Source organism: Urocampus carinirostris, chromosome 4 (genome assembly GCF_059441175.1).
Source record: "Urocampus carinirostris isolate Australia breed hairy pipefish chromosome 4, RoL_Ucar_1.0, whole genome shotgun sequence".
Lineage (NCBI taxonomy): Eukaryota > Metazoa > Chordata > Actinopteri > Syngnathiformes > Syngnathidae > Urocampus > Urocampus carinirostris.
This window is the reverse complement of record NC_142352.1, coordinates 41,594,813-41,607,511: the sequence shown is the minus strand read 5'-3', so window position 1 is coordinate 41,607,511 and position 12,699 is coordinate 41,594,813. Positions and strand designations below refer to the sequence as shown.

At 39.1% G+C, this 12,699-nt stretch overlaps 1 protein-coding gene across 1 annotated transcript; it reads right to left on the bottom strand.

Annotated features, from left to right (window-relative positions):
- Positions 1-2,449: 2,449 nt before the first annotated feature.
- Positions 2,450-6,635, bottom strand: LOC148367612 (uncharacterized). The gene is made up of 3 exons (XM_088333309.1): positions 6,581-6,635; positions 3,917-4,053; positions 2,450-3,715 (listed from the first exon to the last, which is right to left on the bottom strand). Exons 1-3 carry the CDS (start codon positions 6,633-6,635, stop codon positions 2,915-2,917), a joined length of 993 nt encoding a protein of 330 aa, XP_088189435.1. The 3' UTR covers positions 2,450-2,914.
- Between the last annotated feature and the right edge of the window lie 6,064 nt (positions 6,636-12,699).

The following is a 12,699-nucleotide window of genomic DNA, read 5'->3' as shown; positions in this document are numbered from 1 at the left end:
CCCGTAAACATTGATAATTTGGTGTAAACATGAACGTTGGAGGCCATCTTTTTGCCCGCTTCAACCACTTCCGACAGAGTGACAGCAAGGAGGATGAATCTGTGGTGGCCCACAACATGGGAGGTGTACACATCGCCCACATTGATGGGTTTTCTTCTGCTCTGTGTGATCGAGCAAGGATGGCTACGAAAATAGAAGGTTTTTTTATGTATTATCAATGTTGGGCGGGGCCCTATAAAAAAGTAAATAGGTACAGTTACTATTCACTTCATTTAAAAAGTAATTCAGTTACCCTCCCAGATTTCCGACAGCTAGTTACATATTACCGTCTGTACTTACATGGAAGAAGACCCCCTTAAAACAGCTTAAAAATAGCCACACAATAAAATAAATACAAGAAATATCAAGCTTGTGTACAAAGAACAGTCATAAAAACTACTGTCATTCAATATAAGTTTCTACATAACATCAAGTAACCAATGACTATCCTCTTAGCAATAGATTTCGGCGCCTTGTCAATGCTGCTGCTGCTGGATCTCAGTGCTATTTTTGATACTGTGGATCACAACATATTACCTCATTGTCTGGAAAAATTGATTGTTATCTCAAGAACCGTACTCTCGTTGTTTAGGTTCTACCTGTCAGACAGGACTCACTGTAATAATTAAAGCAATCTGACCTCTGAACATTTTAATGTCACCTGTGGCGTTCCACAGGGCTCTGTACTTGGCCCCATTCTTTTTAGTAGTTCCATGATTCAGCTTGGTGATATTATACAAATGTACAATATTAGTTTTTTATAATATTAGATGACACTCAACTGTATCTGCCTCTGGAGACAACCGCTCCATTGAGTTGGAGAAATTGGGAGGCTTGCCTTACAGAGATACAAAGATGGATGTCCCAAATTTTTTGCGACTTAACCCAGAAAAAAACAGATGTTGATTGTTGCTCTAACTCATTGTTGTGATTTGTTCTCACGCACTACTCTGATCATTGACAAATGTAATATCACCCAAAATGACTGTCAAAAATCAAGGTATTATTTTTTTTTATCCTTGTCTGTCGTTTCAGGAACATGTGAAAAATATTACCAGAATAACTTTCTTCCAGCTTTGTAATATTGTGAAGATTCACCTAATGCTGTCAAAATCAGACGCTGAGATTATTATTCATGCTTTCGTTTGTTCTCGTCTTGATTGCTGTATTTTATTGCTATCTGGTCTCCCAATGTCTAGCATCAAAATGGTTTGACCATATCACTTCCACATAAGCTAACCTGCATTGGCTCTTGGTCCACTCAAGATGTGACTTGAAGGTTCTGTTACTAACATACAAATGTTTGAATGGACTTGCCCCTCTTATCTCTCTGATTTGAGTTCCCCCTATGTTCCTGCACAAAACCTCCCCTTGGCAAATGCTGGTGTACTTCGGACTCCAAGAGCCAAAAAGAAATCTGCAGGCTCGAGAATGTTCTCTATCTGGGCCGCAGTACTGTGGAATGCTCTGCCTCCGGAGATAAGGTATGCAACTTCAGCTAAAGTTTTGGAATCTAGTCTTAAGATACACATCTATTCTATAGCTTGTGATTGAAGCCGACCACATAAATGTATCCTCCTGTCCTTTCTGGCTGCGTGGTTGGGGCTAATATGAGGGAGAAGGACATATCTGAATGAGTCAGCGGACAAGCATCTTGACCTGAAGCTTATCATCATCTGCATCAACCAGCCGGCTGAAATGGGAAGCTTCGTAGATGCCGTTATTGACTTTTTTGAAAATGTTACATATTACCTATGTTTTTTTATTAATGCTCACTACGTTTTGTGTATTTTTACCCAATGCAGTGCAGCCTAGTCATCCTGGAAGGGGGCTTACCACTTTTTGGCCCCTTTTCAAGGTTTAATATTTTCCCTCATGATGAGATTTTTTAGGTTTTCCTTGCACGCATGTCAGTTTCAGATCAGGGGATGGTGTAAATGTGGCCTGTGCAGTTCTTCTAGACATTTTTTGATCAAGGGCTATACAAATATGACGATTGTTGATTTTTTTACTACTATATTACTTTATTACAAAATCTAATTTTAAAATAGTCATTTTATTATTGTTTTACTGAAGTGTTTTATTCTGCTAAAATCAGATATAATATCTGGTATTTCAGAAGAAAGACATATTTTTGCTATTTAAGTCCCTTTACTTACTCTTCAAGACAAAAACAAGTACAATTTTAACATTTTTTGGGGATACAGTGGGACCTCGGTTATCGCGGTTAATGGGGACCAAAACCACCCACGATAAGTGAAAATCCGCGAAGTAGCGACGACCCTTCAAAAAGAAAAAGAAAAAGAAAAAATCTCATCTCGTCTCATTATCTGCACCGCTTATCCTTATTAGGGTCGCGGGGGTGCTGGAGCCCATCCCAGCCATCTCCGGGCAGTGGGCAGGGGACGCCAGGGGTCATCATTAATTGATTTTTGGAAAAAAAAATAATATTTAAGTGCGAAAAAATTAAAATTAATTTTTTTGCGGCAAGGCCAATTAATGGGTATTTATTGGATTTCTAGCCATTAATTGGTAATTTAATGGTATACTAGCCGTGTCAATATGGTCGAACAAACTGGTCCCTTTAATCTTTACTTTTAGTACAAAAAATATCTTCTGAGTTATTGGTGATCACATCAGCTACCGTCATGTTGGGGCTTGTTTTATAATTATAATTTGTCGATTCCTCCTAAGTTAATATGCGAATTGTCGGAACACTAACTGAGGTTAGATGAACAGTGAATGATAGAACATTCACGCCAACATTATCATGCGCAGTAAGACACCTTAGTAATAAGAGGTTTTGCTATTTATTACACATTCATTTATGAACAAAAATGTGTACAACATAGAAACATCGGAGATAGTGAAAATGTTAGAGATTTTCATTAGATGAAACGATGTGGGAAACAAATTCGCTGTCCCAGAAGCGGTTGTTAGAAAACAAAAAAAGTTGGGCTTCTAGGCAATTTGTTGACAAGTTGTACCGTTCATCCGCATAGGCACGTCCGGCAGCACTGAAAAAGCGTTCTACTATGTTGGAAGTTGGCAGTATAAATGTTGTATCGATAAATTGATCAAAGGTGGGCAGCATCATGTTCAGGCGGCGCCGTTTTATCAAATTTTGGCCGAAGGCCATATCCGATGACTCATCTATTGGACTTTCATCGACCGGTGCAGTTTCGGTGACTTTGAGAGCCTCCACTGCTTGACGCTCTTTTGTCGTAAATTGACCATGTTTTTGGTTTTGAATTTTCACAATAGCCCTCTCAAACATAGGCGCTTGAACGATTTCGGCGTCGGGGCTGAGGTGATGGGCCATGGCAGGATGGGACGACATTGCAACATCAAAGAGGTACCTCGCCTCTGCGACTGTCAGATCTTCTTGCTGCAAAGTAAGCGTCAAAGAATCCAACTTGGCCAAATCACCGTTGAGTTGAGTGAGTTTATGAACATCCGCTGCGTTGAGAAGTAAATCCATCACCCTTGGGTCGGTGGTGAAAACTTCTTTTGCAAGAATTTTCTGCAGCTCGAAGAACCTGCGCACCATCTTTGCCGTGCTTGACCACCGTGTCTCATTTCTCGTCAACGGTCGAAGGTCTGTGTACTCATCCAGTAGTGCACTAAGCGTGCTGTATCTCAGGCGAGCCATCAAGGAGTTCAACTTACAGAGTACCTTAAAAAAGTAAAAGCAGGAAATAAGAAATATGCTAAATTTGAGCAGCTTAAAATCGCCTTGCGTAAAATTCCTTTGATAGAAGGCGTGGCCGCGTGGGGTATGTGAAAAAAATATTGTGGAACCGTTGTGACAGAGTGCACTCTGTCTTCAATATAGATATTGTGAGATATAAGTAAGCAGCATAGAAAAGAAGTTCACCTTTTCGTAGGGCTTCAAGAGTTCTTTGACAGCGAGGTTGAAGCGATGGGAGGCGCAGCCGACCAGAGGAACATTGCACTGCTTTGCAATGGCTTTGTTCACCTTGCAGTTGTCGCCACAAAGCGCCACCACGTGGGCTTATATACGAGGCGAAAACACCAACGTAATAATCGGAAGAACAGAAGTTTAAACTCGGCGTTGTACGCGTGTCTCTTAACAGGAGCCATTTTCTTATACAAATGCACGTATGAAAGAGAATCTCGCTCTCTCTCTCTCCCTCTCGCTCTCTCTCTCTCTCAAACGTGACATTCTGAATAATTCTGCGTTTGTTTAAGGTAAATTGTGCTTTACATCTTCACCAGTCATAACCCTGGATTCAGACAAATACTGTATTTGTTGAATATGAATTAAGCAGTTTAATGGGGTAGCCATTTTGCCACTTAGTAAACAAATACAACACGAGCCCCGGCAACTACCAATCGTTTAATATTTCCCAGTATGCACAGCGCGAAAAATGGAGTCAGCGGCTGTTTCTCGTAGTTGCGAGACCTTGCGAATTTAATATTGAGCCATATATAAGGCGCACTGTGTTATAAGGCGCATGGTCAGCTTTTGAAAAAAAACAAGACTTTTAGGTGCGCCTTATAGTGCGGAAAATACGGTACTTGTTCGTCTGGAATGCATTGGTATCTCAGGAACTGTACTCTCATGGTATAGGTCCTACTTGTCAGACAGGATGCGATGCGTTAACTATGGCATTCTGACCTCTAAACACTCTAATGTCCCCTGTGGTGTTCCACAGGGCTCTGTACTTGCCCCCCTTCTTTTTAGTATTTATATGCTTCTATTTGGTGGCATTATCCGCAAGTATAATATTAGTTTCCATTGCTATGCAGATGACACTCAACTGTATGTGCCACAGGAGACAACTGGACAGTTAAGTTGTAGAAATCTGGAGGCTTGCCTTACTGAGATTCAAAGATGGATGTCACTTAATCTTTTGCGCCTTAACCCAGAAAAAAACTGAAATGTGGATTCTTGGTCCAGCTCATTGTCGTGAGTTGTTTTCAAACACTGCCCTGAACCTAGACAAATCTAATATCACACATAGTGACTCGGTCAAAAATCCTGGCAGATGCTTATATTTGATACGAATCTGTCGTTTCAGTCACACGTGAAAAATATTACTAGAATAGCTTTCTACCACCTCCGTAATATTGCGAAGATTCGTTCCATGCTATCCCAATCAGATGCAGAGGTTTCAATTCATGCGTTTATTACTTCTTGGCTTGATTACTGCAATGTATTGCTTTCTGGTCTCCCGATGTCTAGCTTTAAAAGTTTGCAGCTGGTTCAGACAAAGACAAAAAAAGTTTAAGCATATTACTCCTATTGGCCAACTTGCACTGGCTTCCAGTCCACTTAAGATGTGACTTTAAGGTTATCTTACTAACATTCAAATGTTTGCATGGACTTGCACCCTCTTATCTCTCTGATTTGATTTCCCCCTATGTTCCTGCACGGAGCCTCCGCTCGGAAAATGCAGGTCCACTTGTGACTCTGAGAGCCAAGAAGTGTGCAGGCTCGAGAGCGTTCTCCATCCGGGCCCCGGTGCCATGGAATGCTTTGCCTCCGGAGATAAGATCTGCAACCTCATTGGAAGTTTTTTCAATCTAGACTGAAGATACACTTATATTCCAAAGCTTATGATTGATGCCCACCTCATATTTTGTATTGTCCTGTCTTTTTCCGACTGCCTGGCTGGTGGTGATTCGAAGGAGAAGCAGGATTTGAGATGAGTCAGCGGACTAGTGTCTGACCTGAAGCATGTCAACGCCTGCATTAACCAGCTGGCAGAGATGGGAAGCTGCGTCGTGGCCGTCATAGACTTTCTGGACTAGTTTACAGGCTGGGGGCGTCGTTGCTGTCATGCACTTTCGGAACAAATTTTCAACATGTTACCTAGTGTTTACTATGTTTGTGTACTGTAATGCTAAATCTATTTCACCCTGGTTATCCTGGAAGGGGGATTACCACTTGTGAGGTCCTTTCTCAAGGTTTCTTTTTTCCTCACGCTGAGGTTTTAAGTTGTTCCTTGCCCGCATGTTGGTTTAAGATCAGGTAATTGTGTAATTGTAATCCTGTGCAGGCCTTGAGACATTTTTGTGATTAGGGTTTTTTTAAATAAATGTGACTTGCCTTGACAAGTTTGACTCAGCGTGCGTAGCACTGCAACCATAGAGGGAGACGAGCAAAGACCAGTAAATGGTCTGCATTTATATAGCGCTTTTTCAAGTCAATGAAGACCTCACAAAGCGCTTTAAAATGTGCTTCACACTAACCCATTCACTCACACACTCACACACCAATAGCGGCCATCCAGCCATGCAAGGCATCAACCTGCTTATTGGGGGCATTAGGGATTCAGTGTCTTGCCCAAGGACACTTGGACCAGTGTGTTTACTATTTTTAAAATGTTGGCAGCTGACAGCACGAAGCCAAATAAATTGAGCTGTTACTTTAAAATTACAAACGAATAACGATAAAAGATGCGAGAAGGTTTTTTTCAGGTTTTTGTCCTGACTATTGTTATGTTATCAGTCAAAGGAAAATGGGTGGGGGGACGTGATGGAAAATAATTGAGAAGCACTGACATAAAGGCACCATCTTTCTGCAGCTCTTGTACAGGACGGCAAGTGTACCTCATGTTATGGCCCATGACCGTATATTGGTTTTACGGCCTCTTCTAATGCTTATTGTCATATCGGGGCTTTTCTCATTTGGTCCACTTGCACGCAGGCCACGAACACAAAAAAGAGAGAGTGCGAGCGCGACGAGTGAGTCGAATGCGCGGGGCGCAATCAGCGCGTCCTTTCTCGTTCACATAAACAGCACTTGAAGGAAAATATACACGGCCACCTACAGTGCCAGCAAAGTCATGAGGGTGCCGCTGCCCGTTTGCTTTCAATTAAAGGGACAGTGTGTAATATTTAGCGCCTCCTAGGGGTAAAAACGTAGTCCATTCAAAAAACACATTATTTAAATAATAAGTACAAACATAAGATGTGACATAATCATGCGTTTTTAATACTTCTAAGTCAATATCTCTCTCTCTATTTTCAACTCTTTTTTTATCTTTTAATTTTCTTATATTTTTATTTTTACTTCTCTTTTGTTTTCTTTAGTTTTCCTCTTTCTCCTTCAAACTTATTTTCTTTATTCCTTCCTTCTTTCTATCCTTTTTTACTTACTTTCCTTGCTTTTTATTCTCCCTTTATTTTTTCGTTTGAATTTGTTTTCTTGTTGTTATTTTCTTTCTCTATTTTCCCTTTTTAGTTTCCCCTTTTTTCTTTGTTTTCCGTCCTTTTTTATTTCTGTCTTTTTCCTTTTTATTTTGTTTTTATCTTTATCATTTTGTCTTTCTTTTTTCCGTCTTTATTTCCTTCTATCTTTTTATTTTCTTTCTTTCTTTTGTCTTTTTCCTATTTTACTTTTCGCTTTACTTTATTTCCCTTTTCCTTGAATATTTCACTCATCCACTCTCCGTCTCTTTATCTTCATTCCCTTAGGTTTTTCTTCTATCTTTTCTTTTTTATTTTTCCCTCCTTTTGTTTCTTCAGGGAAGGTCAACAAACTGAAAAGAAAAAAATTCCTTTTTGGTTTTGTTACTCCCAAATTTGTAAGATTCCTTGTGATTTTTAGAACCCGTTTTTGGAAGCACCACGCAATCGACATTTAATGGTAAAATAGTGCATATTGTCCCTTTAAAGCCGCGGGCGAATCATGACAAATGTTCCACTACCTCAACACATTACGGGGGCACGAATACGAACGCGTTGTATTATATGTGCATTATGTTTCATATTGCTATGTCTGTATACAGAAAAGGCCATACTGGCTTATGACGCAAATGTATATGCCTTGGATTAAGATACATTGAACTCATACCTGTCATTTATATGTTTTCCCGTATTGAATTCGTTTTTTCTCATCTCATCTCATTAGCTGCACCGCTTATCCTCAGTAGGGTCGCGGGGATGCTGGAGCCCATCCCAGCAATCATCGGGCAGTGGGCAGGGGACGCCCTGAACTGGTTGCCAGCCAATCGCAGGGCACACAGGGACAGAGTCGCTCATTCACACCTAAGGACAATTTGGACCGGCCAATCCACCTGAAATGCATGTCTTTGGAATGTGGGAGGAAACAGGAGAGCCCGGAGGAGACCCACGCAAGCACGGGGAGAACATACAAACTCCGCACAGTCCGGTAGCTGGATTTGAACCCACACAGAAGGTTCCCAAGACCTCAGAACTGTGCGCTAACCACTGCGCCGGCGTGCTGCCTGAATTCGTTTTTCATCGTTTTTATTTCAATTCGGATCGTCACTGGTAGCAGACAACAACGCCATTGTAGATTGCTAATGAAGATGAAGTCTAAATCTTGCGCTGCTACGTGTAAGAAGAAACACAAAATTGATTACAAGTGGGTAAATATTATTAAGAAAGATGCTGAACGAATTGTTTGTGTTGTTTAAAATGCATGCCCCCACCCAAGAACGAGCAATCCTTGTTTTGTCCGTACCAATTTTATGTGATCACTTTAAAAAAATTGTTATGTCCCCACCAATAATAAGAGCAAACTTTCGACCTTAGTTGTCGTTTTAGTCATTAAGTTTACACAAAATATAACAGTTTGAATTATACATAGTCTGTCTTGCTGTGACAAAATAGGTGCCTGGGTTTGTTTGTGAAGTTTATTAAAGAGGGAAGCAATTTGCTAAGGTTCACAGGTATGAACTAGTTTTTAAATATAATTGAGGATTGGTTCGAATGTTTGGCCTTCAACTAGAATGTCCTGGAATTATTACGTACTTACAATTATACTTGCAAAAAAAGGAAGCGACTTATCTGTGCATGTTTATTATTATTATTTCTATTATAATTATCATTATAATAATAATAATTATTATTATTATTATTATTGTCATACGTATGTTGGTGTCATTTCTATTTCAGTTCCAAAATAGGGCATGTTTTGCAAATATCGGAGTCAACAGCATAATTGTAATTGTGAGCAACACTAATTATATTATTTTAAATGACATTATATTATTATATCATACATATATATATATATATATATATATATATATATATATATATATATATATATATATTTGCTCTGTTCTTTTCTCCGGCGTCACTTTTTTTTACATTGATCTGGTGTTTCTCAAACACTATATAAATAGATATTTTTTTACATTTAAAAAATAATGCTATTCATACTTCATACTAAATTAGCAGTCATGATTGTGGACACATGTTAATGTAACACGGGTGAAAATGCCGTGTTTTGTTATTATTTAAAAAAACGTGTGATGTTTTTAAAATCTGCCTCAATGGCGTTGTCGGATAAATACAATTTGACAACTTCGTGATCCTTTTTTATTTTAGGTAAAACTGGTTTTATTGTTGCGCTTTTTTCTGCTTACGCCATAATACATCGTGTGGCTGTTGTTTTATGTCTGAGGCCATCAAAAAAGAACTGAATGTATAGAAATTGTAAAAAAATAATTTTTAATATTAATTTGCTAATATTTTTTGCCTATATCAAAAATTCCTGAAGGATATATTTTTTGCTTGTTCTAACAGACTGCAGATTTTAAAGTTTCACTTTTCCGATTTAAAAAAAACACTGGGTTGATTTAACATTTGATATACAGTGTAAAGAAAGCTGAACTTCTTATTGGGGTAGAAAAATGAATCCATTGAGCCTGGGAAGAGACAGCAACTGAGTGTTTTTCTGGGTGAAATTATGCAGAAGAAAACACAGGAAGTATTTCTGGAGTGCAGGTAGGGGTGCATGTAAGGGTATATCGGCTAATTTGCAATATAGGAAAACCTGTCAGGACTGCACTTTGCGGTCTTCCTACACTTAAGTGGCCCTGCGTGCTATCCAAAATGTTACCACGCATGAAGAAAATAACGCATGAACGTAAACTCTCCTCATGTGTTAGGGTCGCCACCGACCTGTTTTGGATTTTAAATGCACACAAAATCCACGTGCATTTGTTTATTGCAACAACGCTTATTGGTTTTGTTAAGAATATCTATTTCAACAAAATGAGGTACAACAAGAAATCAGTACATTATAAAATGCTCTAATTGATATTGTTACATTTTTTTAGGATTGGTTTCGACCTGGCTATGAAAACAAGTTCATAAAACACTAACTACCACCAAAACTGAGACTTTAAGTACGCTGTCATTTATAGTGATAACTCCCTATCTCACTCATGTGAGCATTAGGGTAATTTCCTTTTGGCGTTTTTTTTTTCAACATATCTGCACAAAAATTAAACAAAAACCTACCCAGACATGTAAGGCTAATGCAGCATAGATCAGGTAATTTGCAGAGTATTTAGGGGTGACAATGTCACCTAAGACCTTTTAGATAAAGGTGAACCAGGGGATTATGGCATCAAAATCTTGCCAGTTATGTCAAAGCAGAATAAATCTGGAATTTACAGATTTACAGATTTGCATTGGTAAAGCTGCAAGTGGCATCTCTGAGGAAAAAAACAGAGGAAACGTGTACAACGTATACTAGTGGATAATTATTATCATTAAAATGGGAGGGAAACAAGATTATCAAACAGGTGTGCTGTAATGCTTATCATTAAAAATAAGGTAAAAGAAAAACTTCTTTTTGTTTTAATACTTTTCTTTGGGTTAATTTTACAATTTTTAAATGTCAAAATTATGCGGTGTGCATGCGAAATGTCTCGGGTTCGATACTGCAGAGTAGAAACATATTTGGCTTGGAGAGAGATGAGCGACACAAGGATGTACTTGCCCAAGACAGACCACGGGAAATCGGGCCATTACAATCTTAATGGTTAAAGGATCCAACCAACCAACTGGCAGAAAAAAAGACCCACACCCAAAATAGAAAATGCAATATTATTATGGAGAAGGGAGCCTAACAAGGTAACAATGCAAGAGATGTGAAAAAAATGTGTGATGTATTATTGTTTTTAGCATATTTTGCCGATGGTTTAGGTAACGAGTAGCCAATGACCCGTACACTTACTTGGCGTGTTGCCTAAAAGCTAACACAAGAGGTTTTAAGAAGAAAAAATCTTATTGGAACACATCTCTTTAAATTAAATCATTGTTTTCATTGCAAAGGCAGAATGTTGAAACAAAATTTATTTCAATAAAATCGATCTCGACATTTCAACGTGTGGAGTGATTGGGTGGGTGGAAAAGGGGGTCAGGGAATGAAGTCATAATTAAACGCAGTGGGAAGGGAGAGGACACAGGGGCGGGCATGCACCCCCCCCCCCCCCAACCGGCGTGGGGCCCACTGGGTGGTCCCATTTGCTGATAAATGTACATCCACCCCTTACAAAATCCACACTAAAGTCGATTCAAACAATACCAACATTCATTTACCGCGCGTGCATGCGTTTAAAGTCAAATCCTGCGACAGGAGGCCGGCAATTTGATCCATCAAAGAACAATACCTGCCACTTGAAGTGCATGCGTGCATTATATTTTATAAAACGAAATTAAAAATGTCACGTCCAGCCTTTCTTTTGCTGTCATTAGTGGTGCAGAGCCCAAACATTTTGGTGCAACTGCATGCTATTTGTTTCTTTCAAAGAACAGTAGGAGGTTTGAGCTCAATGTCAGGGTAAAGGTTGCAGACTGCAGTTCAACAGAAGTCTCTAGGGAACAATAAGCGAGTTACTGCCAACAGTTTAGCATGGAAACGCATCCACATGCACGTCACACAAACCGAGAAGCTTGAAATAAAAATACATGATCTTACTTTTTTGTGGGCCCTCGAAAAAGGTGCAGGAGTGGTTGCGTGGTCTCCAGTCGAGGTTGTGCGCTCAATGCGCGGCAGAGCTTCGACTTCATTTCCCCCGGGCGTCTCCTGCGTAAATATTATGACTTGCACAAACAATATTCCGCTGCATAAAAAAAACGCCCCACGACTTGCTTGTCTGCGAGGGCACAGCCCGTTGCAGTGACTAGCTGATCGAACTGCATCAGCTTAACAAGTTCAAGTACTTATCTTTACGTTTTCCTCTTAAACGGTGGTACAGACAACTTTAGGAAACCGTGGACTTAGAATGACCAGGTTGTAAACCTTGGTGTCACCATGGAAAAAGTGTATACATAGGCCGCTCGCGTCCTAAACTACACATTCAGCCACACGTTCACACCATTCAGAAAGCCAAAATAACTGATTAAGGAAATAAATAAACTAAGAAAGAAGGAGAATGATGTAAAATAATAATAATATAACTATATAAATACAATAAATAATATCAGTAATAATCAATTAACTTAGTCATAATAGGAACAAGAGGGAAAAAAGAACATTAAAGATAAACTAAAAGGGGGCAGCTCAGATCTAATGATCATCTCAAACTACAAAGTGTCTATGAGTATCAACTTTTTACTGTATTTTCTTTTCTAGGGAATGAAGGTGTCAACATTTTGCTGTGTAAACATATAACGCTCATATATTTTGAAAATAGCTTGGAATATGAAGGGCTTGCTCCATTTTCCTTTTAAAGTAGTAATAAACATTTCTTCCGTGCCATTGTCTATACAAAAACGTACTTTTTATTTACAAATCAAGGAACATTTAATATAAAAATTAACCCTATTTATGTAGTATATTCTGCATTTTGGAAATGTCTGTTTTTTTCTGTAGGTGTTTATGTTATATCAGGGGTCCCCAAGCTTTTTTCTGTGAAGGTCACA